At 42.5% G+C, this 27,286-nt stretch overlaps 1 protein-coding gene and 2 long non-coding RNA genes across 6 annotated transcripts; 2 read left to right on the top strand and 1 right to left on the bottom strand.

Annotated features, from left to right (window-relative positions):
• Positions 1–397: 397 nt before the first annotated feature.
• SLC35G1 (solute carrier family 35 member G1) lies at positions 398–18,148 on the bottom strand. 4 transcript variants are annotated; one of them, XM_083740927.1, is made up of 4 exons: positions 17,815–18,148; positions 16,717–16,774; positions 9,898–10,078; positions 3,815–7,928 (listed from the first exon to the last, which is right to left on the bottom strand). In XM_083740927.1, the coding sequence occupies exons 1-4, from the start codon at positions 18,121–18,123 to the stop codon at positions 7,169–7,171; spliced, it is 1,308 nt and encodes a 435-aa protein (XP_083597053.1). In that variant the 5' UTR covers positions 18,124–18,148; the 3' UTR covers positions 3,815–7,168. The 4 variants fall into 4 exon arrangements, with proteins under 4 accessions (XP_083597054.1, XP_083597053.1, XP_083597052.1 ...); XM_083740926.1 differs by having other exon boundaries at positions 16,717–16,798; positions 17,815–18,144; XM_083740928.1 differs by lacking the exon at positions 16,717–16,774 and having other exon boundaries at positions 398–7,928; positions 17,815–18,141.
• Positions 11,130–14,839, top strand: LOC310845643. Its single transcript, XR_014564877.1, has 2 exons — positions 11,130–11,267; positions 14,398–14,839. It is a non-coding gene; the product is annotated as an uncharacterized lncRNA (long non-coding RNA).
• Positions 18,149–18,251: 103 nt separating the features above from the next.
• LOC310845652 lies at positions 18,252–23,899 on the top strand. The gene is made up of 3 exons (XR_014564885.1): positions 18,252–18,561; positions 21,755–21,874; positions 23,149–23,899. It is a non-coding gene; the product is annotated as an uncharacterized lncRNA (long non-coding RNA).
• The last annotated feature ends 3,387 nt before the right edge of the window (positions 23,900–27,286 follow it).

Raw genomic sequence — 27,286 nt, forward strand, 5'->3', positions numbered from 1 at the left:
AATTAATTAATTAATTAATATTAATAATAATAATAATAGAGATGTATAACATTTTGCATGGTGTGGGGAATGTAGATAGGGAGATGTTGTTCTTTCAGAAGAACGGAACCCAGGAATATTCAATGAAGCTGCATTTTGGAAGATTCAGGGCAGACAAAAAGAAGTGCTTCACAAGATGTGGCAATGGCCCCCAACTTGGATGACTTTAAAGGGGTTTAGAAAAATTATTGGAGGATAAGCATCTAGTTGTAAAATGTGAGAACTGGATGCTGGATTTAGATACATCTTTGGATAGATTCAGGAAGGGCCTTCTCACGAAACCACAGCTTATTGTTTATTCCTTCATGTCAGCTTGAATAGCTGCGATACTCTTCTGATATCAATGAAACCAAGCGTGTATTTTTCATTGTATTTATTAGAATTTATGAAATCATATAAACTTATTAAAATATACTTTACATTTCAAAATCCAGGAAATTAAAAAGTTGCCTATAAAAAAATAAGCATCTACTACAAACAGCAGCAGCTACAAAAACAGCTTAAGAAGGTGCAATAAAGTTGATGAAAGTAGTGCAGCTTAGCTCCCTGATATTTTGCAAAAATAGAGATTGCATATACGGTATTCAAAAGCATTTTTACACTGGTGGTTCCTTAACGTCAGAGACACTAATTTTTAAAGAACCAGATTCAAGAGTTGCTGCTTTATCATGACGACTGTCTACTGGCAATATAGCAACATATTGGTATTGGGTACATCAAGCAGAACCTCCAAAAGACAAAAAAGATACACCATCTTTTCTGTGTATATTTGTATTATTAGGTCTATCTTATGTTGAACAGTCCATAAACAATTTACTGTGCTGCTCATTCTGATACGTTCTCTTTGGACAAGCCACCGCAGGTCACTATAATGTGACTAACCCATAACACCTTGGTAATTGCTGAGGAAAACTGGAAGGAGACACAGGAACAGGGCAATTCAAATCTACTTTCCCCTTTGCAAAGTATAATAGGTTAAAGATAATCCATTGGCATTTGTATGCATTAATGAAAGCTACATAGGATTAAAAATTATTATCACTTAAAAAGGCTGAAGAGACTTCTACAAGACTAGCACAGTGCTACATATGGAGTGCGCATATCAGGCAGTTGAAAGCTACCCTGAACTATTTTTTATTTAGTTTGAAGTATTTTAATGCTGCCCCTCAATTAATCCCAGGGTGGTTTGAAAAAGAAAAGAAAAAGAAAACATAATTGGAAAAACTAGTTTCTCAGGAGCTTAGCACCATCCTAAACAGATCTTTTCTAAGTAATGCCAGTTTTGGATTAGGTCAGGCATAGGCAACCTTCGGCCCTCCAGATGTTTTGGACTACGATTCCCATCATCCCTGACCACTGGATCTGTTAACTAGGGATCATGGGAGTTGTAGGCCAAAACATCTGGAGGGCCGAAGGTTGCCTATGCCTGGATTAGGTAATTGAGGATTAGCTAGATTTAATTTCCCACAGCAGCACTGGGGAACTTGTCCCCACTCACACCCCAGATGTTACTGGACTTCACCTCCCATTAGACCCAAAGAGCACAACCAATGGCCAGAAATGATGGGAGTTGCAGTCCACCAACATCTAGAGAGTCGCAGGTTCCCCACTCACCCTAGAGAAATATTGGAAACATGTTTGCAATGGAATAATAACCATATGCCATTTAACCAATGGTAAGGGAGCTTTACAGCGGAATCCTATTCATTACTCCATGGCTAGTGTGTACAATACTGCAGCTTCAACAGACCAGTTCACTAAAGAAATGCACACCTCCGTGGGACAAACACATTCTGACAATTTAACTGAGAACTGGTATCCATTCATAGCTTTGTACAAGGGGGTCACCAACTTTTGGGGGCCAGTGGACACCTTTGGAATTTAGAGCAAGTACTATGGGGGCACCAGCCACAAAATGGCTGCCATGGGGATGTGACGTAACACAAAATGCCTTCCACACCAAAAAGGGCAGAAAATGAGACAAGACACAGAATGGTGTGGTCATGCCCATTGATGGAAAGGAAGCACCCAGCTAGTGTGGCATTCACTGAAAGAGCTCTTTGCACCTCTCCAGAAGAGGAAGGAATGTGAATGCCCAAAGATGGCATCCAGTGAATACGGACCTGTTTGTAAGAGGACATGTTCAATGTAAGAGAGGCCAAGGCAGTATAAATAGAAACAACAAACAGTTTCTTATGCACTGTAGATTTTTGAAGGACCTGCTGTAGGTGCCATAGGAGGTAGTTGGGCACACTGGTGCCAGCCCAGGGCAGCGCATTGGTGACCCCAGGCTTATGCCACGAAACAGTCAACTTATTAGCATGATACTAAACCTCATGAGTTGTTCTGGGTAGTTATTTTATCCTTTTAGAATTTCACAATTACTCCAATATAATCCTATTCTTCTACTTCTGCAACTTTCCTTACTTCTATTGCTGTCCTTGTGTCCTTGTTGCTTTGCTATAGTACAGTAAGCCCGCAACTTACGTGCACATTTTGCTTTATGCGCTTGGCAATCAATATTTTTTAAGGGGGGTGAAAATGGAGTGATGTCCGGGAAAATGACTAGCAATCCCACCTGCCATTGAACCCAATGTGTTTTGACTATACACTATTTTGGCTTTGGGCGCAATTGTGAAATGTAATTCCTGTGTATGTTGAAGTCTCACTGTACTATTCTTCCTGTGGGTTATTTGGTTCCCTTTTGTGACTGTTACTTTTATGAGAATCATGAAAATGTAATTAAAAGCCAAAGGATATCTAATAATGCAGTACCAGAGATAAATCTGCATTACAGTAGCACCCTGATTGTAAATAAATCAGCTTAAAAGTGCCATTTGTCTAAATACAGTCAAACTTCGGTTGTTGAACGTAATCTGTTCCAGAAGCCCGTACGGCTTCCAAAGCTTTCGACAACCGAATCGTGGCTTCCAATTGGTCATAAGAGCTTCCTGCACTCAACGGAAGCTGCGTCAGACGTTCGGCTTCCCAAAAACATTCGAAAACTGGAACATTTTGGTGTTCGGAAGCTGAATCGTTCAAAAACAGAGCTGTTCGGGAACTGAGGTACTTATTTTCAAGTAAAAGTGCCTATGTGCACTTAGTTGGCAATTAAGTCCCACTAAATATAGTGGGTCTTGCTTCTAAATAAGCGTGCATATAACTGGGTCATTCAGTTAGCAAGGACACTTTCAACTCACATAAATGGGATGAAATGCTGGGTTCATGAAATCAAAACAAATATGAACCAAAAATCAGACCAACCCTTTGAAAGAGAACAGAACCCAAACCTTACCTGAAGGGATCTGTTAAACCTGAACAGGACTCTAAATTAAGCATAGAGGTTCAAGATAAGGGATCCATCCATTCATTTTTAGTGTGATAACACTCACAGGTCAACACTATCAGGCCAAAAGGAATCATGAGCATGTGAAATCTGTATTGGGAAGATTTTTACACATCTTGGGCTTGTCCCAAGATTTGTCCTCTTAAAATATTAGGCTGTTCAATAGTATAAAAAAGTCTAGTACTCTAAGCGTGCAATTTAAACATTACACTCTTGTATCAAGTGTTCTATTTCTACTGTAGGCATACTTTAGGGAAGTGCCACTTCATAATACTTACAGACAATGGCTGATACTTAAGGTACAATAAACGGATTTTCTGTATATCCCATGAACTGAAACAATTCCAGAGGTGTGCTAAACTGGGATTAAACAAAAACAGTGAGATGGGTTCAAGTTACTCATATTGCTTAAAGAGGACAACATGGACATTTTCTTTTCTTTTTTACATGAAAATAAATCATGTCTATCCTGTCCAATGGATTTCCTGATCACCTGGAACAGGAATAGCATATTCATGCTATGAGGAGTATGAGGCTGCCATGTGCCCATGTCTCTTCCCTCCATCTCCAAGTAATATTAAGGCTGCAATCCTATGCACACTTACTTGGAAGTAAGTCCAGTAAGGCTTGTTTCCATGTGGACATGTATAGGCACACACAGTTAACCAAGATAGAAAACAGCATTGGTAACTAGATGGATAACATGTCTGAACTGATGTCAACGCAGTTTCCTCAAGATCAGCTGCAGCAAAAAATAAATTAAAAAATGGGGTGGTTGAGTTGGTGGGTAAAATACCCTTGACCTTCAACCCTAGCTGGATTGAGAAGCAGGTATTCAGATATGGCAGCGAACTTGCTCCTTCCTGGCCCCATTTTGGCTTGCTCTGATAGATGTAGCACTTTGCTTACCAGAGTAAGCCTCCTTGAACTCTGTGGGACTTCCATCTGCAATACTAGCCCTATACTTCTTCCTGTTCAGAGAACTGGGAAGCATTTAACAGTACTTAGGAGGTCATGGCTCAAAAAGGCAGTTGGGATGGGGGGAAAGAGATTTTGAGAACTTGATTAGATTCATGCAAGTATTTTTCTAAGCACATGCCTTTTCCATGCTCTGAGCACAGCCCACCACACTGCATCAAAGGAGACACCTGAGTTTTTGGAGCAACTTGTTTTAGAAGTCTGGCTACATAGGACAGCTGCTCATGGGAGAAGCTGAGTATTTATTTAGCATTCCAAAGTATCCTCCACCCACAACAGGCAATGAAGGCTGGAGAGACCTTTCCCTTCTCTTTTTCTACCCTCTCAAGAAGGAGAAAGAGCTCTAGGAAAATAAACAAAAACAGCTCGTCGGAGGAAAGAAGTCATATCATTTTAAAACTTAGCTAGGCTCACAGTGACTGTGTCTTTGGAAAGAAGCGGTTTCTCGTATTGCAAATATTTCCAGGCTCGTTGGTCAGACTTCCCCACAGTTGCAAGTGAGGAAGCTGTGCAGTGCAAATGACTAAGCTGTTTTTTTATAGACTAACAACAACTTTGTGCAATATTCTTACTGTACAGTCGTACCTTGGAAGTAGAACGGAATCCATTTCGGAAGTCTGTTCAACTACCAAAACATTCGGAAACCAAAGCACGGCTTCTGATTGGCTGCAAGAAACTCCAGCAGCCAATCAGAAGCCCCGTCGGATGCTTGGCTTCCAAAAATAGTTAGCAAACTGGAACAGTCACTGCTGGGTTTGCAGTGTTTGGGAGCCAAAACGTTCGGGAACTAAGCTGTTCCAAAACCAAGGTACAACTCTATATTCAGAGAGTACTGACATGTATAACATGTTTTTATTCTGAATACTGAATATGCATTAGGAATTTTATTTATCACAATTATGTGCGCAATGAAAGTGACGTCTGGTGCTCTTACTAAAATACAATCCACATACTAAAGTACATTGACACTAGGAAGTTCTGGGGTGACTGGATTTGTGTTTCAATGAATGCTTCATGATATGCTTTTCACATTAGCTAGCTGAAAATAAGGTGCATACAGGGAAATGCTAGCCTAATCTGTTGCATATTGTACTTGGTTTTACTGATGTTTCCATCTTGACTTTTCAATAACAGAATTCTAAATGAAAACAGAAATGGGTTAGCATCCAGGTTTAGGGGTAAACTACATGAAAACAACACCATTTGTGTTTTAAAGAAAAACCGGCTCTGAGTGATGAGATTTGGAATCTCCTGAACATTGTTCTATTTTTATATCTGGTGATGAAGACACCAATGTAACTATGCATGGGAACTTGGCTTGGGTTACACCAAACAGGAAATGTTAGCAATGAACAAGCAGTGAGGAGAAAGAAAGATACAAAACGCTGATCACACTGATACCATCTCTGTGGTTTAGCTGACCATATTACACACAGACATGCTGCTCTCAAAAATGCAACTCTAACACAGTCAAATGTGAGTGCGGGCAACACCTGCAGAACAAGTCTTGTTGGTTGTAAAACCCTGATTCATCCAGATTCTAGTTCATGTGAACATTTTATGATTATACATACATTTCAGACATTTTCATGTTATGTTGTACACATCCATCACAACTACTGCAATACAATGTCATTTCATGTCTGAGCAAGGCTTGGCTTTCTGTTTTTGCACCAATACAGTGGTACCTCGGAAGTCGAACAGAATCCGTTCTGGAAGTCCATTCGACTTCCAAAACGTTCGGAAACCAAGGTGCAGCTTCCAATTGGCTGCAGCCAATTGGAAGCGGCGGAAGCCACCTCGAATGTTTGGGTTCCAAAGGACGTTCACAAACCAGAACACTCACTTCCGGGTTTGTGGTGTTTGGGAGCCAAAACGTTCAAGTCGCAAGGCATTCGTCCACCAAGGTATGACTGTACCAAGAAAGATCTCTATGCAAAGACCTGCTGCCCCTGACTTCTCCACTATAGTGAATGGGATGTCTATGACAAGCCCACAAATCCAGGGCAATAGATCAGGCCACTTGTTGTTTTGTGTTGCTACAGTATATGTAAACACTGTTCCAGAATTATTATGATAGGCAAAAACCACTTACGCCAAAATGCTTGGATTTAAGTTGATAGACACAGCAATCCTGAGAATGTATACTAACATAATTTGCAATGGCATGGGGCAGTGTTGATGCATCATCAGCGTACCAGCTTATTGTGGGTCTCTGGAATGCAGTAGCTTCTGGTGCATCCCACTCTTAGTATATAGGGGCTTAAACTGTCCACCATCCTTAAACCCAAAATTCTGGGAAAACTGACAAGTAGGTGCTACTTTAATTGCATAGTTAAACAGACAGACATTCAAAACATTTTGCATAGTACTGAGCATGGGTGCCATTGTCTTGGCCATTGTTTTTTCTTTTCTTTGAATCGTAGCAGCTGAATAGTAGCAGCCAATATGGCCTTTGCTTCGTCTACTCAGGCACAATGTAAAAATATAAAAGATATATATTGCTATAAATACATTTTAAGATCTGCTTCACCAAAATATAGAAAAATAACTATGCCAAAGCAACAACTAGTAGAAATAACAAAACAAAACGGGAACATTACTGGATTGAAACATGAACTGGGCACACACTTCAGCCCTACCTGTGCAGGCGCAAGTCTCCCTCTTTGCCAGAGAGAAGTGCCTGGTGCCAGAGTTGGCACATGGGAGCACCATCTCCACGAAAAGGAAAGGTTGCGGCAAATTATTTAAAATAAATACTCAAGTGCTTTGCTCTCTTTCAGCAGTGAAATAACACCCCACTTGTCAAATTTCATTTCCTGTACTTTTTTTCGAGTTTTGATGCCACTTCCGAATGACTGTTCCGGAACTGCTAGCTACTACGCAAAGGGCACCTCCAACTGTCCACCACGTAGGCAAATGATTGAGGAAAAGAATTTGGAAGATAAAAGCAAACACCACGTCCATTGTTTTCATTATAGCAACAGGACCAGCTTTCTCTATCTGTAGTGCTTTTGTGAGGAATATTTGGCCACCTAGACCCAACACTCCAATTAATACCAAGAGAAATCTATCTATGCCACAGTTGGGTAAACTCCACTCACCCATTACGAAAAGTGCTATTAGGCAAACTATTAACCCAATTACTGCATAATACCAAATGGACAAAAAATAATGCACTGATTTCCCCACCTTCCTTAGTATAACAAAAGTTGACGCGGCAGCTACGGCACTTGAAACAGCTGCTATTGTTCCTTTCAGGCGATCTCTGTACTCTTCTTCTATTCCAGCAACTCTGGATCCAAATAAAAAAGGTGGTCTTGCAATAAGCACCACTCCGGTGATTGTAAACAGAGTGAAAAGAATATCCCAAGGACTATACTTCTCCTTGAGAAATATCCAGGCCAGTAGTGACGTAAAAACTGGGCTGCTGAAAGTAATGACTGTAGCGTCAGCAAGAGGCATCACTTGGAAAGCATAATAGAGAAGAATCATTGCACCAGAGCCAAGCAATCCTCGAAAGAAAAGAACGAGTCGTTTGCCTTCTGGTCCCAGAAATCCTGTTCTAAAATGAAAGAAAGAGAGATGTGTATAATTTAACTCATGGCTTAAGGTTTCCATATTCATGCATCAATAGGACTTGCAGTGCATTTCAGATCACAGAATGTTAAATAACACTATGATTTTTCCAACGCTGACACTACTAGGACTTTCACGTTCCAATAGTGTCCCCAACTTTGATGCATTTTGATCAAATGGTTATAAAGACTCTTTGGCATTCCGCTCTTAGTTTGTAGCTAGAAGCCTGAGATGCAGCAGCTGGGTGACTTGAGGAACAACTTGTTATTTCCAGGACACATGGAGACCAGCCAGCCAGCATGTGAAAGGGCACCAGCAGACATCAGGGAAGGTTGTTATCAAAGGCTCCTTTGGGTCATTTTATTGGGTGGCAGGAAGACTATGAATTTTAAGCTTGTAGTTGCATGGGGCAGCTTGTTGGGCTTTTCATTTTTGGAGCAACTATCAGTATTCTAAGTATTCCTATTTTTATTATACTTTTTAGAATGTTTTTGGCAGTTTCCATGGTCTTCAACTAGTCCAGACCCAAGACTCACCTCTGACTTCTAACCTGTTACCATGGGACCCACTTTCACATACAGTTATTCACTTTTGACTTATACTAACTGTGCTAAAAAGGTACATTATTAATACTAAAAATGGCAATTCATTACCTTAGCATTAGAACTATATGAAAACCAGTGATTTTTACACTTGTTCTGAGCCAAAAGGCTGAGAAGCTATTGAAAACCAGTGGGTTCTTTTTTTAAAAGACTCACAATTTCAGTGAAGCATCTGGGCATGTTTGTTTTTCCAGATATAATGATAACAGGGATTCCAGTGACTCTACTGTGGATGACGACTATATTCACACCCTTAAAATCTGCTTATTAGCTTGTTTTCTGGTGAACTATAAAAGCAAAGAGTGCTGTGCTGAGCTCTACGTTTGTGTGTTGTAGGCTAGATTTTAGGGTATTTGAGGGAATCACTGCGGCTTCTGTTCTGGAGAACTGAAGACACTTCTGCATTCTAATTACTGCAACAAACACTTCTGCATTCTGGTCCCCAGCAAACATCGATTATGCAAGAAGTCTAGAAAGCCACAGGAATAGATCGGAACGTGGATGGAGCCCCCATTCCAGAGAGTTCCCTTACTATGGGCATAGCTACAGGAAGGCGGGGCATACATTTGGCTAGAAATATCCTCTTGCCTTTCTCGTGCCACTTTGCAGCACTCATTGAAATTGATAAAATGAGTGCCCCATCATAATGATGTGTTCTAGCCCAAACACTGCATGCAGTGCTCTTTTGGTTTGGTCAGCTATAGCTGGAGTCCAAAATGGCAGAAGCAGCATTGCGACCCACAGATTGAAGACCTACATGTTTGCCTTGAATCCCTGAATAATTAGAATGGGGGGGTGGTGAGAGCAACCTTAGTTATTTTTGTTCACATAAGCATTTCTCATAATCTCTTCAGGCCTCTAGCCTCACAGAGGGTGGGAGGCAAGGTTGGTGAGCTCATTATTCTTCCGCCCAGGGAAGGCTTTTCTCTGCCCCTGCTTATATTGCATCCCTTGCTGATTTATGGCATTTTGTTGAATCCTTACTGAATACTTGGTCCAAAAAGCGGTATAAAGTTGTACCTCAGCTCCTGAACACCTTGAAAGTCGAATGTTCCGGCTCCTGAACAATTGAAAACCGGGAGTGTTCCAGTTTTCAAACATTCTTTTGGAAGCCAAATGGCCGAAGGGGCTTTTGTGGTTTCTGATTGGCCGCAGGAGCCAATCAGAAGCTGTGCTTTGGTTTCCGAACGTTTCAGAAGTCAAACAGACTTCCAGAACAGATTACGTTCGACTTCCGTGGTTTGACTGTATAAATAAATGGCAATAATAATAATAACCAAAACAACAACAATAAATAATCCGAAGTGCATTTTTTCTTAGCCTTGCCTCATACAAAGGAGGCATAATACTCACCTGTAGTATATTAAACCAGGAAGGACAAATGTCATTTGGAAAACACATCTAATGGCACTGACTTCCACTGAATGCACACCTTCAATTTTCTTGAGGAATAAAGATGCCACAGAGAAGAGAAAGGCAGATAGCAGCGTATAGAACAGGCCAAGTCCTGGACAGGTCCTTTTCCCCTTTATTCCTGGAACAAAACAGTTTCCAGTTAGCAATTACCGTAACAATTTAGCTGTAATTTCTTCAACTGAATTTGGAACGGTTCTTTTTTTAAAAAAAGTCTACTTTGAGGAGGGAAAGAAACAAAAGAAATACATTTAGTGCAATTGAAGGTATACGGTTGGTTTTTCTAAAAAAAGTTAACAAATTTTTTTGATGTTATGGTATGGACTATAATTTTACTCTTTCAAAAAGTTCTATGTTTATCTGCATGTTGCATTTTTTCAACTTTTTTTTTTAAGTAGTCTCAAAGTGGGATGTATAAATCCATGCACCATGTTTGCAAAATAGGTCCATTTGCCACATTCATTACATAGCCCAACCAACCATTCTGATAAATTTTGGCATCAAGAAATATTAACCTGCATTCCCGAGGCTATATGAATGAAAATTACCGCAGGCTCAAGCATCTATCCCAGTGTTTTCCCAAGCATTGTTGGGTAATACTTAAGAAACCAACTTTACATCTTATTTGTATTAGGAAAAATCTTGAGTTTTTAAAGCAAATGTAAAATATTAGTTTTCTTATTTAACTGTAATGAATAAAGATATAACTTACACCCACTAAATATGGTTATTTCTACTTGTTTCATTATATATACAGCGTGATACCCTATTATTTTACAATGAGCTGGCTTCTTAGAAGAAGTTATCCTGTTGTGCAAATATCTTAACTCTAGTATCCCAATAATATGAACATAACTCTGGGTAGAGGTGGTAGAATGCCACCAGAGTTTCTTTCCCACATTTATATCCAAAACAAATATAATGCTGTTTTGTTAAAAAAATAATATAAAAAAGAACCTTGAATCCTGGAACTGTTAGCTGTGTAGGGATACCATCTAAGAAGATTAGAGAGGCAACAGAGTTATCTTCAGAAGAAAACAGTGGTTTGGCAGGGCATTTCTGTCGGTTGCTAAGCAACTTGGAATCACAACCTGGAAGCTGAGAATCAATGTTTTCTAACATTCAACTGCTGTGAATCCAAGGTGACAGAATATGCACAGACATGCTTTGGTCCCAGGATTTCAACTGCTAAAGTCAACTTCTGAGCAGCAGCTGTCTCTCTGTTTTGAAAGGGCTGAAATCTCCAAGTGCTGGACACACTGAGGTTAGGCTTAATGTGAGAATGTAGTTACAGGTATGAGTAGTTACAGGTAGGTAGCCATGTTGGTCTGCCATAGTCAAAACAAAATAAAAAAAAATCTTTGCAGTAGGACCTTAGAGACCAACTAAAAGCTCATACCCAGGCTTCCTCAAACTCGGCCCTCCAGATGTTTTGAGACAACAATTCCCATCGTCCCTGACCACTGTTCCTGCAAGCTAGGGATCATGGGAATTGTAGGCCAAAAACATCTGGAGGGCCGAGTCTGAGGAAGCCTGCTCTTACCAATAACAAACTTAGTTGGTCTCTAAGGTGCTACTGGAAAGTATTTTTTTATTTGGTATGAGGAGTTGGACATGGATTTTACCACGGTTAAGTAGACAGGGTCCTTTTACCAGCCTGCCTGCATGAAGGTGCAAACAACTCACTTCTCGATAAAATCAATTCCTGGGAATAAAATCTGAGCACTTCTACTTTTAGCCGATTATTTTGAATCTAAAAGTCATCTGGTTAGGTTTCCCACTTAACACAACACTTTCCTTGTATTGTCCTAGAAGAGGAATCTACTTATGGAATTCTCTGGAGGCATTCCATGGAGCAGAAGAGGAGAAATTTGGTTCAATTTGCATCTAAAGGCAAACTATATCAAATTCGCACTTCCTAAAACAATGAAAGAATCAGAACATTGGCATCCTCCAAAATTGACGCTCATCCAGAATTTGCTGTGTAGTTCTCCAACCAAAGAATGCTTATGCATATATTAGGGGGGAAAGTGTGCATACAAATGAATATATTAGTGAAAATAACATGCAAAAATTCATAAAATTAGGAGGAATTGATTGCAAAAATGTGCTCATGAGTCAAAACTGCACATAAAAATGTGTCAGGAAAAATTCACACTAAATGCTGAAGAATTTTCAAGAGGATTTTTTTTTTAAATTCACAAATTGCTAAAGAAATGTAGAGAACCGAGAGAACTGAAACCAACAATTCTTCCATCCTTATGCGCGATGGGTCTGTTGTGGCCAAGTCTCCAGAAAGCTTTAGCATCCCTTCTGAGTAAATTGGAATTTTAAATATGCTTTAGTACAGCCTTCAGCAACCTAGTGTCCTCCAGATGTTTTGGACTACAACTCCCATCAACACAACTGACTGGGGCTGATGGGGGTTGTAGTCCAAAGCATCTCAAGGGCACCAGGTAGGTGAAGTCTGCTTTAGTATGTAAGAATATATGAAGAGTTATGCCATAACAGACCCATTGCGCATAAGGATGGAAGATTACAACACTGGATCATGCAGCAACAGGATGTAAAAAGGATCTGACCAAGCTACTTAAAAAACACACAACTGAAATCAATACAGATAGCTTGAGGTTCATCCTATGACGTTGCATATTCTCATCTTGCGAAATCCACCATCTCCTCTCGCAATCTCCCTATCTCAGATTCTCTTCCTATTTTCCTAATCTATCTCAAAAAGCCCTTTCATTTTCTAGCCCTTTTTCTTCCTGTTTATCTGTGGAGATGTCCTCCTTCACCTCCACATATTCCTAAACACCAGTTCTAGCTCATGTTCAGAACTTTCTCTTTGTTTTCAGTCTACTCCAAAATTCTAGACTGCCACGGGCAAACTTGGCACAACGTATAGGTTCTTCACAACAAATTTGTCTTCAAAATCCCCAGAAGTTCTTAATATGGCAATTTAATGTGACCACATACTGTTGTGGTGGAAAGGCAACCAATAAATGAAATGAAATGAAAGTTACATCTACATGGGCTTAACTTTCACTGCATTTCACTGGCTTTCTATCAGACCAGTACAATGGTACCTCGGATTACATACACTTCAGGTTGCATACGCTTCAGGTTACACACTCCGCTAACCGAGAAATAGTGCTTCAGGTTAAGAACTTTGCTTCAGGATGAGAACAGAAATCATGCAGCGGCGGCAGCGGGAGGCCCCATTAGCCAAAGTGGTGCTTCAGGTTAAGAACAGTTTCAGGTTAAGTACGGACCTCCGGAACAAATTAAGTACTTAACCTGAGGTACCACTGTACTTGAAGCACCTGGGCAGTAGTTAGTAACAAACAACACCTGGGCCTCTAATTTGTGCATAATCTTATGCATGTCTATCCAGATTTAAATCCCACTGAGCTGAATGGCCCTTACTCCCATGTAAGTGTGTTTAAAAAGACTGCAGCATTAATACAGGAGAATCCCCAGTTATGTGAGGGTTCTGTTCCTGGCCGCCGCATGGATCACTGGGATATGTGTAAGTGAGGATTCCCCCATTCTGCCCCTACCCAACCCCCTTTCAGCACTGCAAATGGTGTGTGTGTCAGTGGAAGCGCATGTGCTGATTGTGCACAAGTGGGGAGACACCTGTACAGGAAGAGGCAAAATCTGAAGAACACATTTGGTAGGGGGGGTTGGTTTCAAAATATCATCTGTGGCAGGTGTATAAGCAAACTCCAGTAACAATGAACTAAACAGGGCTGCCCACTCTCTTTCAGAAAAGCTCCAGAGAAGGGGCCTCTATGACATATTGGAACAGAAAAGAATAGATTTCAAAGGATGCTAAATCTCAAGGCATATTACTGCTTGAGGTAAAGCACACACAACTCTGTTTAATCATAATGGGTTTTAATCTAAAGTGTTATTAGAAGAACAAACGTGCCATTCTCTCTCTGAACCTACAGTGTAGCTGTTGGCAGAGCTTCACAACATTAGCCAATACAGACCGATATAGATTTGATCCCTTAATTGCATTATTGCCCCAATTTGCTCTTGTTGTCCAATAGTAAAGGCAAAGGTAAAGGTACCCCTGCCCGTACGGGCCAGTCTTGACAGACTCTGGGGTTGTGCGCCCATCTCACTCAAGAGGCCAGGGGCCAGCGCTGTCTGGAGACACTTCCGGGTCACGTGGCCAGCGTGACATCGCAGCTCTGGCGAGCCAGAGCCGCACACGGAAACGCCGTTTACCTTCCCGCTGGTAAGCGGTCCCTATTTATCTACTTGCACCCGGAGGTGCTTTCGAACTGCTAGGTTGGCAGGCGCTGGGACCGAGCAGCGGGAGCGCACCCCGCCGCAGGGATTCGAACCGCCGACCTTTCGATCGGCAAGTCCTAGGCGCTGAGGCTTTAACCCACAGCGCCACCTGCGTCCCCTTGTTGTCCAATACAGTCCCACATTAATGGAAATTTTTGTCTGAAATATTGGATTAAAATAAGGAGACTCAGAATGGACTGAAGCTGAAGAAGGGAAAAAAAGCCATGCTGATCTACAGAGTGAAGAATAAGAACAAAATATCAAGTTTCGGTGTAGTAGTCTACTTTGATTACCTAAAAGATAAAAGTGCCAGACTTCTGCACAGACTTCGTATATGACACTAATTCTCTGAAGTTGTTGCTGTATAAAAGGATGTTTAGGGATGCTGGAAAATGAACCTCTGCATTATTAACAAAACACCAAACTTTCATATTATGAAGGGAAGGTATCATAGTCAATTGTACTTTCTTTCTCTTTCTTTTTTTTTTTAAAAAGCTGGGCTGGTATTCCAGACTAGCAAAGCAAACACTGTAGAAACGAATGACCTTCTTACTGCAATTAAAAAGAAAGAAAAATATTATAGGTTTTAGAGCACCTGTCCTTTCAATGTAAACTTTAAGAACAGAATAAGATAACATTCCTCTCTTCTTCAAGCGCTTTCTTAGCGAATGGCTCCAACTCATTGGCAGAGCACATATCTTGCATGCAAAGGTGCCTCTAGGTAGATCTGGGAAATATGCCTGCTGAAACCCCGGAGGAACTGCTGCCAGTCAGTGTCAACAATACTGAGCTAGATGGATCAATGGTCTGACTTTGTATAAAGCAGCTTCCCATGTCCCTATGTTCTCAAAGCACAGTAGGTCTCCATTCAGCACTGACAAAACAGTGACAAAAAGGTGTTCAGTGCCAAAGCACAGCAAACAGTGACACCCACAATATCTCTGCTGGGTATATCAAGTTTTAAGACACAGTGTTATTCTATCAGTATTCCATTTGCCTAATGCTGTTTTATGGCTAGCTCCGCTCTCAAGAGAAGGATTAAAATGGAGAACTGAAATTACAATAAATAGGTATTCTATATGGAGGAGCATTCAACCACACGAATCCTCATCCACCTAAAGTTTGAAGTGGCACAATCCAGACAACATCCAAAATAAGTAGGTCCCCAAAATGGGATGATCCTACAACCTACTCAACAGCTTCCAGAATGTATCAATGCCCATGCTGGATCAGGCCAGTGGCCCATTTAGTCCAGTATCCTGTTGTCACGGTGGCCAACCTGATGCCTATGGGAAACTTGTAAGTCGGACATAAACACAACAGCACTCTCCTCTCCTGCAGTTTCCAGCAACTGGTATTCAAAAACATTGCCTCCAACTATGGAAAAAGAGTATAGCCATCCTGACTTATAGTCACTGATAGCCTTTACCTCCCTGAATTTGTCTAATCCTTTACATTATTGACAGACGCTTCAAAACACTGTGTGCAAGACCAGTGTCTCTGACTGTCATAGGAACTTACCACTAGAAATGCAAAATAATATTAAAGAATCTCTTGATTTGTAAAAGTGGTTGTGGCGGCAGCAGGGGGAAAACAAAATAGTTCCTGTGTTATCTAGGTCTCTGGACAATCCTTTGCTTTGTAACGTCTCGCCAACTCGTATAAACTTGGAATAAAACTTCTACATAGCAGATTTCTCCGCAAGCTTAATTCTACAAACTATGATTGCTCTTGCTGAAAGCACTGTTACTAGCAGCTCACAAAATGCTAGGTTGACAAATCACCACTCTTTAAAACAAAAATGGTTATGTTCTGAGTGCTTCCCTTATGGCTCCAAGGGGTAGATAATTTTATAATTAACTATTAACATAGCTTTTCAATGTATGATTAAAATAAACAATATTAGATGGCTTTTCCATTGCCAGCCTGATTAAACATGATAGTTACATATGTTGATGTAATTATTGTGTACGTTAGCAAGAGAGTGTGCCAAGTACAAATTATGCTGTAGAACAAAACATCCTTTGTTGCAGAATATATTTCATACTACAGTACTTCAGGTCAAGAGAGAGAGACACACACATAGTATGGGACCACCAATAGTTTAGTTACCCCTTTACAAAATATAACCACCCTTGTGTTTTCATACACAAGCTACATATCTTCCTATATACATAAAAACGTCAGGCTATCTACACGCGCATCCCACTTTGGTGGATTTGTTGTACCCCATCACAACCAACCCTGGATTTACATGAAGTCAGGGTGCAGTAGGGGAGCTAAAGAGAAGGCAGGTTGCACAACAGCGGTGGCCATGGCATGGGAGAGAGAAGAGAGGGATACTGAGGGGGGGAATTGGTGATTTCAAATAGTGGCAGAAGTCAGAGTAAAGCAGGGATGGAAGGAAGAGGGAAATTGTAGTTTTAAACAACAGCAGAGGTTTGAATGAAGTACCTTCATACAATGGAATATGTGAGGGTTCCGCATCCTTTATCTCTCTCACAAGAGGCAGCTGAGGAATGGAAGAAGGAGAAGTCTAAGTACGGCGAGAAGGGAGAAATGGGGTTGGGAAGGTGAAAGGCAAGTTTGTCCTTATACGAGGAAGGGGAAGTTCTATCTTAAAATGTGGGGAAATAATAATAATAATAATAATAATAGTATTTATACCCCTCCCTCCCTGGCCAGAACTGGGCTCAGGGCAGCTAACACCAAATATATAATACATTAAAACACAAAATCAAATGATGGGGAAGTTGCGACCAGAGAAAGCAGAGACACAGCCCCTAGTACTCTATAATAATTAAAATGCAATTCCCCAATTCCTTACTCAATATCATACACATCGATTTTTACACATAAGCACAGGATTTTAAAAATTGGAAGAAAAGTAAAGCTTATTAAGGAATAGATAACCTGTGCTAAGTGATCTTAGGAGGGCAAAGGTGTTAAGAGACCAGCGATGGGAAAGGTTTCTCTTTACCTTTTCAACTTGCCACCATGATGTGTTCTGTAAAAGCGCTAACCTGCCTTGAAAGGCGCTGGGAAATTCTAGGTTAAGCCCATGCGCCCTAACTCTTAAAAGTTTTAAAACAAAGGTGAAACGGAATCCCAAAACATGCACTTATTTTTGAAAGAGGGCCGCACGTGCATGGCACTTTATATAAACAGAACCACAAATCAAAAGAACCGAGGAGGGCCGAGAGAGAACAAGAGTTGTTGTTGTTGTTGCTGTTGTTGTTGTGACTACCTTAATCGGATGTATTCCAGGTTAGCAAGGATTTGGGCAGAGCCTAAAAGGCGCAGCTCGCGGGCACCTCGCGTGGAGAGAGGCAAGATGCAGCCGGCCTTGCCACGAGGCCAAGCGGCGAGGGAGCGCCGACTCACCCCGAGGGCGCACCAGAGCACTGAGACGCCCGCGGGTCTGAGCCTCCGCCCGAGGCCGAGAAGAGGCGCGCAAGGCGCGCGGCGTTGCGCCTCCTCGCCCTGCCTGTTGCCAGCTCGCCACCCTCCTCTCTCTCCGCCCCGCCTGCCCTCCCGCCTGCCCTCACCCACCGGGCGTCCCGCGTCTCCAAGGGAAACTTCCTCGGAAGCAGCCGCCGTCGCCAAGGCTGGCAGAGCCCGCTGCCACTTCCAGGTCGTGCACCTGGCAGAGCCCGCCATCCTCGCCGTTCCTGTCGTGGCCCTCGGGAGGAGGGGGATCTTCTGCCTCCCACCGCCCTCCTCCTCCGGCGGCGGCGGCATCCTCCTCGCCGCCCTGGCGCTGCACCATGAGGACCGCTCCTCCGGCTCCGGCTTCGCCACAAACTGCTCGCCGGCTCTGTCCGGCGAGGAGCCGGCAACTTCGGTGCGCGTGCGCGGCATGCCGGCCGTGACGCCGCCCCCCGCCTGCTTGCCTGCCTGCCTGCCTGCCGGCTCTGCGCCGGCCGGGCGGCCTGCTTCCCCGCCGAGGGGGATGTTTACATGTCCCAGCGTGAACTGCTGCGACCTCCGCGGGGAAGGTGGCAGCCGCGAAGGCTCCGTCAGGCCGCGGCGCGAAGCCCCCTCTTCCCCATTTCCCCCGCTCTACCGAGAGCCGCGCGATAAATACAGCTCTTCCCAATCTTCCCCTCAAATAATATCTTGGTGGAGGGAGAAACTCATGCCAGAAATCATGTGTTGATGTTGTTCCTGGATTGCCGAAATATCCCTTCGTGTGGTTAGCCAAGAGAAGCTAGGCTTCCTGCGGTTTAAGTCTCGCTTCTGCCCTTATCTCAGTAGGTGACCTTAGGCAAGCCACCTCAGTTCTCTTAAGACCTCCAGGTATAGGGCGGAATATAAATTCAATAAATAAATTAAATAAGTAATGAGATACATACTAATAGCCAACTTGCTTTAAAAAGAATTGTTCGGAGGTATGAAATAACGTGCGAAGCGCTTTGAACACCATGTGTGGTGTGCATGTATATGTTGTTGTTATTTATTATTATTTAAAGTATTTGTTCCCAGGAAGCAATGGGTGGGTTATTTGCATTTGCTACAGCTACAGCTGAAAATAGTACTTTTAGGCATGTGCCTGAAGGGAAGGGCTTGAGCAGTGCCAGATTTACATATAAGCTAAACAAGCTATAGTTTAGGGCCCCACTCTCTTGGGGGCCCCCAAAAAAATTAAAGGAAAAAACAAACAAACCTGGATACACATTTCCAAAATATAAGATTAAAATAAAATAAAACCTTAATACAGCAACAGTGGCAAATAGCTTTAGATACCTATTAGGTCCATAAATTACCATATAACATATATTCAACACAAAAAACAGTGACAATTTGTTATTGACAAAGGGCAGCTGGACATATAAAGGGCTCCATTACCTTCAGTAGTTTAGGGACTCATCAAATCCAGCGCTGGGCATGAGCATGCTCAGTGATGCATTTTGAAAAGCAGACCACCACCTCCCTCCAAGTATAAGCCATTTTTCGAACCCTTCAAACCGCCGGAGCCCCGTTCACATCTAGAAGCAAACGTAACTAGTGATGGCACATCTGCGCATGCACACGTCGCTTTTTGCCACTTCTGTGCATGTGCGTGACATAAGCGGCGAAATCTGGAAGTAACGCGCTCCGTTACTTCCGGGTTGCCACGGAGCACAACTCGAATGTGCTCAACCCGAGGTATGACTGTACATGCCTTGGAACTGTTTCTGACTGGCCTTGGTTTTGTGCAGCAGCTATATCAGGAAGTTGCTCAGTCAAGCCTGGCTGTCATCAGAAATATGCAGTAATAGGAACGGGGGGATCCATAGGAAGCGACCACCTCTTAGGAGCGCTTATATTCTTGTCCAGTGGTCCCTGCATTTTGGCACATTGTAAAGATTTGTTGTGGAACAGCCAAGTATGTAGCTAATCTTTGGGAAGTTAGCTCCTGAGCATGGGTAGGCAAACTAAGGCCCGGGGGGCGGATCTGGCCCAATCACCTTCTCAATCCGGCCCGTGGACAGTCTGGGAATCAGCGTGTTTTTACATGAGTTGAATGTGTCCTTTTATTTAAAATGCATCTCTGGGTAATTTGTGGAGCATAGGAATTAGTTCATTATTATTTTTTTCAAAATATAGTCTGCCGCCCCCGCAAGTTCTGAGGGACAGTGGATAGGCCCCCTGCTGAAAATGTTTGCTGACCCCTGCTCTTAAGGTTTGCAACACAGGGACAGGGGCATACCTAGGAGTTAGCTAGGCTGGCTGCTGCCAAGGACAGAGGTCCTGGCGAGTGCAGAAGGCACACTCCTCCACTCTGGTTTTGAGTGGCTAGGATCCCACCTGCTCATTTGCAAGCTCCCTGTTATGTACTGAAGTTCTCACCCTGGGCCAGCAGGGGGATACTGTAGATAGTTATGCAAATGATGGATCAAAAGTGACGTTCAGTGATTGGATAGTTTGTATGCAAATGAAGGATCGAAAGTGACGTTCAGTGATTGGATAGTTTTAGAAAGTTGCTACAGTAACGTACTGGAACTCTATATAAGCAGGCTGACTGAGCTCTTCAGTTCAGTTCTGTTCTGGCCTCTGAATAAACAAGAGCTGTTTGAAGAATCGCTGTGTCGTCTGATATGTTCACCCACAACTTAACACTGGTGACACTGCACTGGGCAGCCAGGCTCCTCTGTGCGCCTCAACAGAGGAATCCAGTCACGTAAGGGATGGGGGGGGGGGGAAGGTGCTGATATAGCTCCTTGCACAGGGGTGGAAACCCAAATGGGAAATTATAAAATGTTAGGTGCACTAATCCAGTTACTGGGGAAACAAAAGTTCCTGTGGGAGGCAATCAGCTATTTACCAGTACTTTATTGTGCTGTTTGCTAAACAGCAGGTCTGATTGCTCAGTATTATGAGTATACATAAAAACTAGTTGTATTACGGTATTTATGCAGTTTAAGCAGGGCCGGATTTAGATGAAAAGAGGCCCTAGGCTACTCCACTGGTGAGGCCCCTCCCCATCCCCCACCCTCACAACTAGAAGAAAATGGAAGAGTATTATAAACAAAATCGAGTGAAGCCAAGGATGATAATGGGTATTTAAAATTCTACAATTCACAATTTCTCCTCTAAAGGACATAAGATATTATTGTTAAATACCATGGTGTTTTTTTAAAAATGAATAAAATTAACACTGAAAAACTTTTGCCTATGGCCTGGGCAGGCCTGGTCGTCCTCTTATATACCTGCTGGGATTGACAAGGTATCTGACCCTCCCTTTAATCTCATAGCTGTCTTGTAGCTGCCTCTGATTGGTTATCATTTAACTCTCACAGGAAATAATTAGCATCACACGTCATGTGCATGGAAGTGGCCGAACCAATTAACCAACTAGAAGGATTACTGTTAATAGCTCCAGTTTTCCTATACTGTAACTTGATATTGCTGAATATGGGCAGGCCATTGTGTGTATATTTCAGCAGTTGAATGTACAAGTTTATGGCCATGCTGTAGTGTAGTGCTTATGCGACTGTGAATAAAAGCTGGCTGGCTTCATTGTCTTGGGGTTTGGGGGGGGAAGCGGTGACAAAACTGATTTCTAATAAGTGCCCCCCTTTGTTTCCATAACAAGTCCTTGAGTCTGTACTCTGAACAGTGACACCAGGGACCTAGAAGGTGCAGGGCTTGTCAGTCCAACCCCTGCACAGTCTCATTTTAATTGCTTATATGTCAGCGGCTCCAGGAGCCTTTTGGCTGGACAGTGGGAAACAAATGCTCTACTAAATAAGCCATGGGTTGCCCCCTCATTTTAAAAACAAAGCAACAGTACAATTTCAACTAGCTGAATAGTGTTACCTACACCCCTCAGTGATGAGAGGTTTCAGGGGTCCCCACACATACCTTAGGTTTGGGTTTCTTGGAATAATGGTTATTGGAAACTTCTGTCATTTGTGTGATTTAAGACTTATTTACACATGCATACACTGAGCATAATACAAAAAGCTTGCAGCATTAACACTTCAACATATCATGTTCTCGTATTTAGCTTTGCAGGTGGGCCCAGGTTCAAGAAAGACCCCAAAAGCAGGTTAGCTTTCCTTCTCCCCCTGCCCAGGCAGAGAACAAAAAGATGGGCAATTCTCCACCTTCTTGCTCATTCAGGAAGGTGAGCTGATAACAAAAGAGCATGCACAAGTAAAGAACTTGCCAGGCCAGTTCCTATACCTTTGCTAATCCTCTAATCTGTTTTTTATAGTCCATGGAGGGTGTCCTTGAGAATTTTTTCAAACTACCCCCACAAACACATTACAATAGTCTTCCACTTCCTAGGGAAGTCTGAAATGATAACTATGAGAGGGGACTAGGGATTATTAACAGAGTATTCTCAACACTCTCATCAAATTACAGGATTCTTTGGGGCAGGAGGAATGCCATGAGAGGAAAACTGGTTTAAAACTGATGGAAATTTGTATTTTTGGTAGATGTTAACTCCCATCTACATGTTTGTTGACAAACTCAGGGGAATTGAAATGTTTAATGAAGCAGGACACCCCTCAGGAGAAATTGTGCTGATTTTTTGGGGCAGCAAGGCATATTTGTTTAATAATTCTGTTTTAATAATGTTGCCTCAAAACTATCCAAGGACATACATTAGGTATTTATAATTTCATGCACTGCCCTCTAGATCACTTTTAAAGAAAGGGTATTACATTAGTAGGGTTGCTGTATTCCAGTTCCCCAAACCCAGGCAGCCTAAAGTTGCATATTCATTGTGAACTTTCAACACATGAGTTAGAAAGCACATGTATTCCTATCTTTGATGCTATGTTGATTTTTTTGTTTTTGTTCTTGAAAAGGGGGCATACTGCTGCCTAATCACACTCTAAAATACTAGATCTCTTATTTTTAAGGGTAGGTATCCCTTTTGCTCTGACAAAGAGAGAGAAATAGTTTCAAAAGAAACCAGAATGTTCTACCACACGATTGATTTGTGGCTCATATATTTCCTAATGATATCTCTGTTTCCCTTTTATTTTATTTCTGTTTCCGTATTTATTTTATTTACATACCACCCAACTGTGAGGGTAGTGGGGAGGGGGCTATTGGTCCCCCCCATTTTTATTGTGTATATTGTGTTTTTATCTTGCATTTTTATGCTGTGAACTGTCCTGAGATCTTCAGATAAAGGGTGGTATACAATTTTTTTCTCAAAGAATACCAAGTACAGTAGTTTGTTAAGGGTTGCTGGAAATTGTAACTCTGTGAGGTGTAAACTACAGTCCCCAGAGTTCTTTGAGGGAACTCATTTGTTCTGAATGTGTTTTGCGTACACACGAAGACTCTCAGAAGCATGCCAGCCAGACTTAGTAACTTTTTCATGTGCATTTTGTTGACAAGTCCTAGAACATCTCATCATCTCTGCTTGACTTGTCTCATCAGATATTCCCCCCGAAAAGTGGTTCAGGTGTGAAGATCTGTCAAACATCTTCCACAGTGAAGAGCAAAACAAAGAATTCTTGTAGCTTCTCTATGGTCTCCCTGTCTTCCTTCAACAATCATCCTACACATTGACTAACGATTCAGCAGCCTTCCTGGATTTTCTGCTTGTGATGTAAAGGAATCTGTTTTGTTTTGTTTGTTTTAAACTTTTCACAGTCTTGTTAGAAACACCAGAAGCTGCCTTATGCTGAATTAGACCATAGGTCCATATTCCTCAGTATTGTCTATGCCGAACCACAACCCTTCTCCCATTTATTGACAACATAAACTTCCATTTTCTAGACATCGTAATTTTACTTATGCATACCTATAAAAAGACAATAACATATTTACTTTATAACCTTGTTATTACTTAGGAGGTAATGTCCAAAACATCTACTCAGATGTAAGCCCAATGGAGCTTACTCCCAGGTAAGTGTCTATCGAACTGCAGTCTTCTAAAAAATATTGGGCTGCTTCTGCTGACACCAGGTACTGTGCTCTTGAGGAATAGGATCTGTTTCATAAGCCTAGGCTAATGTGAAAAGGGCTGAGCCATTTCAGGGCTGTGCTTGTTTTTGCCAAGATATACAAAGCATCCAATTTCATACTGGCCAAGCAGCCAATAAAACTGCCAAAGATGTGTCATGTCACAAAGTTCAGAAACACTTGTCCACTTTGATCCTATTTTTTGGACAATACGGTTAGACCTTCAGAAAATGTAGATGTGCTTTTTATAAACAAATATTTACTCTAATGACAAATTAACATAAAATATATTTTATAATAAAAAGGGGGGAGTGCTGCACCCAACTAATTTTACAAGTTGGACCTGTAACAAAATGTTGCCATGTGGAATCCAACCACTCCATTTCCCCTCCCTCTGATTTTCTGGTTTTCCAATAATAAGCAATAGATGCCCACTGAGCATACCAATTATCACTGGACTCATTTGTTTTTTTTCTCTTGGGAAGCTTCCCCCAATCCCTGTAAATACTTTTGTGCTTTGAAAAACCTCATGGTTCCCCTAAGTCTGCTGATAACTAATGTTTTGTCATATTGCTTCTAAAAAGACTGGCACTCAGAAAATTGAGGTCACTATTAGTACAGTGGTACCTCGGGTTACAGACACTTCGGGTTACAGACACTTCAGGTTACAGACTCCGTTAACCCAGAAATAGTACCTCGGGTTAAGAGCTTTGCTTCAGGATGAGAACAGAAATCGTGGTGCGGCGGTGCAGCAGCAGCAGTGGGAGGCCCCATTAGCTAAAGTGGTGCTTCAGGTTAAGAACAGTTTCAGGTTAAGAACGGACCTTCAGAACGAATTAAGTTCTTAACCCGAGGTACCACTGTATATAGAGCTGGATCTGCAACAAACTCTGGTGTTCTGGTTTAATTCCATTCACCCTCCACAATCAGCAATAGTGTTCTATTGCCACTGAGCATACTCAGTTCTCATTGGGCTGTTTAGTGCAGGGGTCGGCAAAGTTTTTGTGGCTTGGGCCGGTTCACTGTCCCGCAGATGCCGTGGTGGGCCAGAGTGCACGCACACACACGTGCGCAAACACTATTTCTGGCATGGAGCTTCCTGCAGCCAATGGGAATCCTGCCAGTGTCACGGAAGGTGGTCCCCGCTCTGCTCCGCGCTGGTTTAGCACGGCACACGGGAGCTGACCGAGCGGGTGGCAGGGTTCCCCGAGCAGGCGGCGGGGTCCATGGGCCGATTAAACAACCCCCCATGGGCTGCTTGTGGCCCATAGGCCTTAGGTTGCTGATCTCTAGTTTAGTGTATGGTCTGAAAGCACGAGTCCACCATCTTGTCGAAGCTTGGTAGGTCGGGGGCTCATCAGAGCCTGGATGGATGACTGCCTGGTAATCAGATGTACACCATCCTGGATTCCATGATGAAAGAAGGGTGGGGTTTATTTTAAGAAAATAAATGTGTATTTGTAGTTTTGAAAAGCTTTCACCCCTCATTTGTGCGAGGGAGTGGCATTTTGGCTACATAAGCACTGGCACAGCCTGAGCATCAAAAACAGAGCAAATAATGAGGAAATGCCGTGGCTTGGTGGTAGAGGATCAGCTTTGCATGCAGGAGGTCCCAGGTTCAAACCTGCCTTCTCCAGGTAGGTAAAGACTGCTATTTGAAATGCTGGAGAGCTGCTGCCAATCTGTGTAGAGTAGACAATACTAAGCTTGATAGACCAAGGCTCTGACTCATTATAAGGCAGCTTCCTATGTTCTTCATGTCTTGCTGCCATGGCTTTCCATAAAAGATCCTGGTAATTTATAGACACTGCAAATTCACTGTTAGCCACCCCTAATTCCCCTTACATAAATACAACTCACAGGATCCCTTGAACAAGTTTATGGCAGTAAGGTACCAATGTTTCTGAGTTTCTTCACAGAAATACATATATTTGCATTTGCCTACACCTGAATATTTTTTCTGTGGCAGTAGGCATTTGACAGTAAAAGTGAAGGTAGGTTTTTGTGAGGAGGTGATGCACTCTCTTTTTTCTCTCCCCCCCCCCCCTTTGCTCTATACCCTGGAATAAAGGATCGAATCTGAGTCAATATTTTCAGGGTGCCTGCTGCTTGGAATGTGGCAAGGCATCAGTTCAGGATTTGGACTTTGGATTGGAAATGCAAGCCTCTGAGTCACATTTAATATCTGAGTGTATTAGCAGCTTTAATAAATTGTGAAAAGGTGACCATCTCATTAACATGTGAAAAACAAATGCAAGCATTGTCCATTTCCACTTACGGTATTTACAAGGTGAGTTATCTTGGGATACCAGCCCCTGAATTGCTTTATTCCAGGAATGAATCAAAGTTTAAAATGAGTTTTAAACACATCCTGGCTAGAAAAGAGGCTTTAGAGCTGCTTCTATTTTACCCTGGATTACATGAACATATAAACAATAGTACTGAGAAGTTAGTTGTACAACTAAGTAGTTAGCTGGGAAGTCAATTATAAGTACATTGCAGAAAATCTGATCTAGTTTTTATGGTATAATGTGTAGTTCCAATATTTCTTGAAGCAAACACACGCACGCATGCGCTCATATATGTACATATGCCACATAGAATGCAAGTCCTGATACTGGGCAACTCACACCTGCGCGTTGCCCCCCCCAGTGGATTCAGACCCAACTGAGGGTTTACACTTGCTGTTTGCTTTGGAAGAGAACTTTTCTTCCAATGCAAACAGCAGGCACGAGAGCCGGACAGTATCAGGACTGCAGCAGGAGGGCAAATGGTTAAACCCCACTGCCTCCCCTGAGTCTCAATCTCTATTGGTTTGGGGGCCCCCACACCTCCTATGTACTATTTAAAAGCCATTCATGCACACACTAATCTCATCTAGTTTGGCCATGGCTGATTGCCATGTTTGATGTGGGCAGCAGATTTCCCCATCTGACCTATCAGGTCAGATTCACAATGACTCAGGTCTCCCTCCCCAACTCCTATTGTGAGTCATCTTCAGCTGCCTTGCATTCTCTTTATCCGTAACACAGTATCAACCAGAGGTTAGATGCTACCTTGATATTTTCAGCTCTGGAAGTATGTTTCTATCCTCTCCCATCCCTCTTTCCTTTTGTAGTAGAAACTCTTCTGTGGGCAGTGGGGGTGGGCAGCAATGCATCTCAAGCACTGTCTCCCCCCCCCCCCCAGGTTTGAGATGCTGTTTCTTCCCCTACATCCCCACTTTTCTGTTCTTCCCGGGCTGCCTCTTTTCCCCTAGCTCCACCCCAACTCCCCTCTGTGGCTCAGCAGCCTTGAACCTTGACCCTGCGTTTCTTGAAGCGGAAATGAAAATGGATTACCTCGGTCTTCGCTCTGTACACCACTGTCTTCTCCACCCCCACCGCCCACCACTTCCCTGCCTTGAGGGCCGCCCTCCCCAAACCCTTAAGCTGGTCTTAGCTATGAGGAAAGGCTACAACATTTGGGATTTCTTAGTTTAGGACACACGGGTGAGTAGGAGAGGCATAACAGATGTGTGCGAAGTTGTACATGGTATGGCTGAGGAGAAATTTTCTCCCTTTCTCATTATTCTAGGACCTCAGACCATCCAATGGAGCTGAATGTTGGA

Source organism: Podarcis gaigeae, assembly GCF_964106915.1.
Source record: "Podarcis gaigeae genome assembly, chromosome: 5".
Classification (NCBI taxonomy): Eukaryota; Metazoa; Chordata; class Lepidosauria; order Squamata; family Lacertidae; genus Podarcis; species Podarcis gaigeae.

Excerpts from the sequence above, each read along its gene's own strand:
- SLC35G1 (XM_083740926.1), bottom strand. The coding sequence starts at position 18,123 with ATGCCGCGCACGCGCACCGAAGTTGCCGGCTCCTCGCCGGACAGAGCC. Across the intron at positions 16,799-17,814 it reads TTGGAGACGCGGGACGCCCG|ACTTCTCCTTCTTCCATTCC; the intron begins GTGGGTGAGGGC and ends CGCCGTACTTAG. Across the intron at positions 7,929-9,897 it reads CCTGGTTTAATATACTACAG|AACAGGATTTCTGGGACCAG; the intron begins GTGAGTATTATG and ends CTTTCATTTTAG.